Genomic DNA, 4,215 nt, shown 5'->3' with positions numbered 1-4,215 from the left:
TACACTTGATTACTGTATTTGACCTTGAGGATGATGCTTACCCACTATATTATGTTTGAGTATAAAAGAAAAATTGGATCTTTACAATAAAATTTTTTGTTTGCAATAATTTAGCCACTATTGACTGAAAGCAGCACACAGTCTATGAAACGTTCCTTGATTGAAAGGCTTAGAAAATATAGTTTGTCTACTATAGCCGGAATCACTTTGAATATTAGAATATAGGCGTAATCGTAAGTTACCATATATTATTCATGATCTAGTTATTAAAACTGATAGCCAGAAATAACTATCCAACTTCTAGATTTTTATTATCAAATCACAAACAGGAACTGTTAAACTACTATAACATTCAATTCACAACTTTTTACAAAAATATACATATCTAAACTTATGAAAAAATCCAGTCTTTATCTTCAACTTATTGTCCACAGAAGGGGTAGTTAGGGCAGCTTGCACCATCAACTCCTGCAGGCAACTGATGGGCTGATTGTCTTTGTTCTCTGTATTGTGGAATGGGAGCATACTGAGGTGCAGCCTGGGGTTGTTGATAATTAACAGGGGCTTGATTGTAACCTTGTTGGTAAGCTGCTGGTCGCTCTATTGAAACAGATAATTAATTAAGTATTATTTGAATATTTTAGTATTATTCAACAAAAGTCTTTGAAACTATAAAATGATCTATACTCACGATTGATTTTTCCCACAGCCATAGCTTCAGCCAAACCTTCTCCATGGTAATCTCCATCTCCAATGTATTCTCCTCTGTCTAAGGCATTCTGGATTTCAGGAGGGTATTGTGGTTGGGCAGGCTGAGCTACTCGCTGTGGTTGTTGAGGAAGGTTGTATTGAGGAACGTTGTACTGTTGTTGAGGTGCAGGGTTATATTGTTGAGGTGCTTGATTGTATTGCTGAGGTGCGGCATTATATTGTTGTGGTGCTTGATTATATTGTTGTGGTGCGAATTGTCTTGAAGCTTGTGGAGCTGGTTGTTGATAATGACTGTATTGTTGAAGAGGATCATGTTGTACTCCGGGAAGTGATGCTGCTTGGCTTATTGCTACAAGAGGGCTCGAACAGTCTGGAAAATTAGGACAGGCTTTGGGGTCAATTCCTGCTGGGAACTGAGAAGCTGGTTGACCTCCAGCCAATGGTCCATTGTAAGCACCAGATGTGAGAGCCAAGGCGCAAGCCAATATCATCTTGAAGAAAGAACAATAATTCATTTCAGACAATCAATAAAAAAGGAGAAACATTTCATAATTATAACATGATATTTTATGGTTTGTGAGTGAATTCAGAAAAACCAGATAATGATAATCATATACCAAAACCTTGATATCGAATTAACGGAATGAAAAAGAAGGGAGTATGATTGCTTGTTGATGAAACGATTAGTGTTACTGAATATAAACCCACTGATCTTATGATGTTGCTCCGATTCAAATTCAGGATTGAGACCTGACCGAATTATAATCAAGTGCTTGTACGCCCGCCTCTATTTTTCAATGAATATTAATGAGAATAGAAATGGGTGTATACCCTGTCATTGGCTAGACAGGAATAAATTAAATGGAATATGAAATGGTAATAATTATCGCATTATCAGAAAACATATTGGTTACCTCTATCTAACTTAATTAAGAGAATGTATTACCGGATAAAAATGTTCTTCAGCTTGTATGAGAAATATGGAAATATCGTATATTTTATTCTTGTAAATAAGTAATGTGAGTATATTATATGTTTTTGCTATGTAAATTATATGCATAGAAGTTGATCTATTCATTAAGGAATAAAATATTGGAGCGATGATATTGCATTATTTTTTGTATCCTTTGGATATATCGACTAAATTTTGGAAATATCCTAAAATTTTAAAACAATAGGTAGATATAATTATACTGAAGATATATCAACTCTTGAATAATTTTGCCAATTCCAATACTTTTTTGATTAATGATTGATTCGTTGTTAATTGAATAGTTTTTCGAAATACAACTTTCTTCTCGAATCTATTCCTCGAAAATTATGAAATGATAGACCTAAGACTTATCCATAATATAAGCACCTACTCAAAAAATGGAACTTCAAATTCGATTTAAATATCACTTTGGTGGATAACGACCAGGTATGACATAAATAATTTATTTTTCAATTAAATTCTATTCCTCTGATTTTCAAAATACATATTGGTTTTCAAACAAAATTTATGCTATACCTATAAATTCAAGTATCGCTAGAAATGTAAAATACAACCATATGAGAATTATGCTATCAATTTAAGTATTACTGAAAATAATACTAGAATTAGAATATAGATGTGGGAGTTATTCAATATAATATTTTTTAGCAGTAAATTAATTTCGAAGGATATACTAAGTTACTACAAATTATAAACCAAATAGGTACATTGAAACTCTTGGACAATTTCCACTGATAAATATATTGAAGAACTCTAAAATTTAATAGGGATCATATATTAAACGACCAATTCCAAAAAATTTTGTAGATCATTGTTACAGTTAAACTTTTTATATCTAATCATATAAATGTTTTAATTCGGTCTGCTTTATGTAATCGAAAGATTTCCTCCAATATTTTAAAAGTTAATTGCAAAGATATTCCAGAAAAATGATTACATAATTGATTAATAATGAGTTGAATAATTATTATTGTTCATCAATAAATTATTTCCACATAACTCAAACTAATATTGAAATTTGCGTTGGCTATATTCCACGTTGTAATCCGCATTAGAAATTTTACTTTTTTTTTGAAAATTCTTTTCGGAATTAATTGTTTATATCACACAAATCAATGGTGAAATAAGAAAAAATCAATCTACCCCAATGGTTATCGTGAAAATGCAATGCATAAAATGAGAATATTACGAGTAAATAAAAGTTGTCGCTTACCAGTTTCGAATTCATGGTGTTTATAATTTAACAGTTCCTGATAAAACAATGTCGTTCTCCGAATTTTGATACTTCTTATAGACAGGCCACACCCTTGATGGTCAACCCTGAACTTACAGAATCTGACCATTCCTAAAGCGTTCCAAGTATTCGCATATCCGATGACTATTCAGATCACTTTTTATGTTTAGTAGGCTAATTTTGATTATATCTTTTGTATGTCTATGTACCCGGTTATTGTTTCCTATCTCTATTCTTCGTAGAAGGTTATGATTTTAGCTCTCAATGCTCGCCCGATTTAGCATAAACACCTATAACTCACACCCATTTGATTTTGATATCAATAATAATTCGTCAGTGATATATGGTATGTCACGGAAGGCTAGAAGTTTTATCGCCTGATGAAACTGTTGGTTTTCCTGATCTCAGTTTGCTGTGAAAATGTAAAAGTTTTTTTACGTAGATTTCCTATTTCTAGTATTGTTCAGAAAGTGAAATGGGGACATTTATATACAGCTGAAAAATTACCTACTAAAGCACTGACTTGGAGTCAGGAATTGTGCAGCGCTCGTTCATTTATGCGCTAATTGGAGACCACATAACTTTTTATAAAAGGCCAATTGGAAAGTCCCCGGTCTACCATAGTAAAATACATTTTTCGGCAACCGCCCGGGAAGTGCCCACTTCCCGGACTAGGCCGGAAAAGAATCACGTCGTTTGTGTCATTGTGAATATGAAAATCTTGGTAGGTATATCTTTAATGAATGCAGTTGATCATTACTATAGCAACAGAGAAAACGGCAGACAGTTCATATGAAATTAGTTGTCAACAATTTGCATGTTTTTTGATCGCAATCGCAATAAAATATGGAAAGCAGCAGCGATAGTGTTATTCTACACGGTTGCCGAAAAAATATTGTACGCAACACTCCCGAAAATGGTTTTTTTGGACTCACATTTTGTCTATTCGTCCAAAAAACCCTATTTTCCGGACTTGTTACGTAAATTACTATTTTCTGGCAAAATTCGATTTTATTATTCAACATAGTTGCCTTAGAGGGCAATACAGCGATTATAGCGATCTTCTAACTTTTCGATACCATTTTTGTAGTACGATTTGTCTTTCGATTCAAAATAGGCCTCAGTTTCGGCGTTTACTTCTTCAGTGGTGCTATATTTCTTTCCACCGAGCATTATTTTGAGGTCTGAGAACAGGAAAAAGTCCAAAAAGTCTGGGGGCCAGATCTAGCGAAAACGGTGGATGCAGAAGGAATTCGAAGCCCAATTCATGCAATTT

The 4,215-nt window shown here is 33.3% G+C and overlaps 1 protein-coding gene across 1 annotated transcript; it reads right to left on the bottom strand.

The window, feature by feature from the left end:
• Nucleotides 1-292: 292 nt before the first annotated feature.
• LOC123681570 (DNA translocase FtsK-like) lies at nt 293-3,063 on the bottom strand. The gene is made up of 3 exons (XM_045619781.1): nt 2,919-3,063; nt 692-1,202; nt 293-600 (listed from the first exon to the last, which is right to left on the bottom strand). Exons 1-3 carry the CDS (start codon nt 2,931-2,933, stop codon nt 422-424), a joined length of 705 nt encoding a protein of 234 aa, XP_045475737.1. The 5' UTR covers nt 2,934-3,063; the 3' UTR covers nt 293-421.
• Nucleotides 3,064-4,215: the final 1,152 nt, after the last annotated feature.

The sequence above is a fragment of the Harmonia axyridis genome, chromosome 1 (genome assembly GCF_914767665.1).
Source record: "Harmonia axyridis chromosome 1, icHarAxyr1.1, whole genome shotgun sequence".
NCBI lineage: Eukaryota > Metazoa > Arthropoda > Insecta > Coleoptera > Coccinellidae > Harmonia > Harmonia axyridis.
This window is presented reverse-complemented; position numbering and strand designations above follow the sequence as displayed.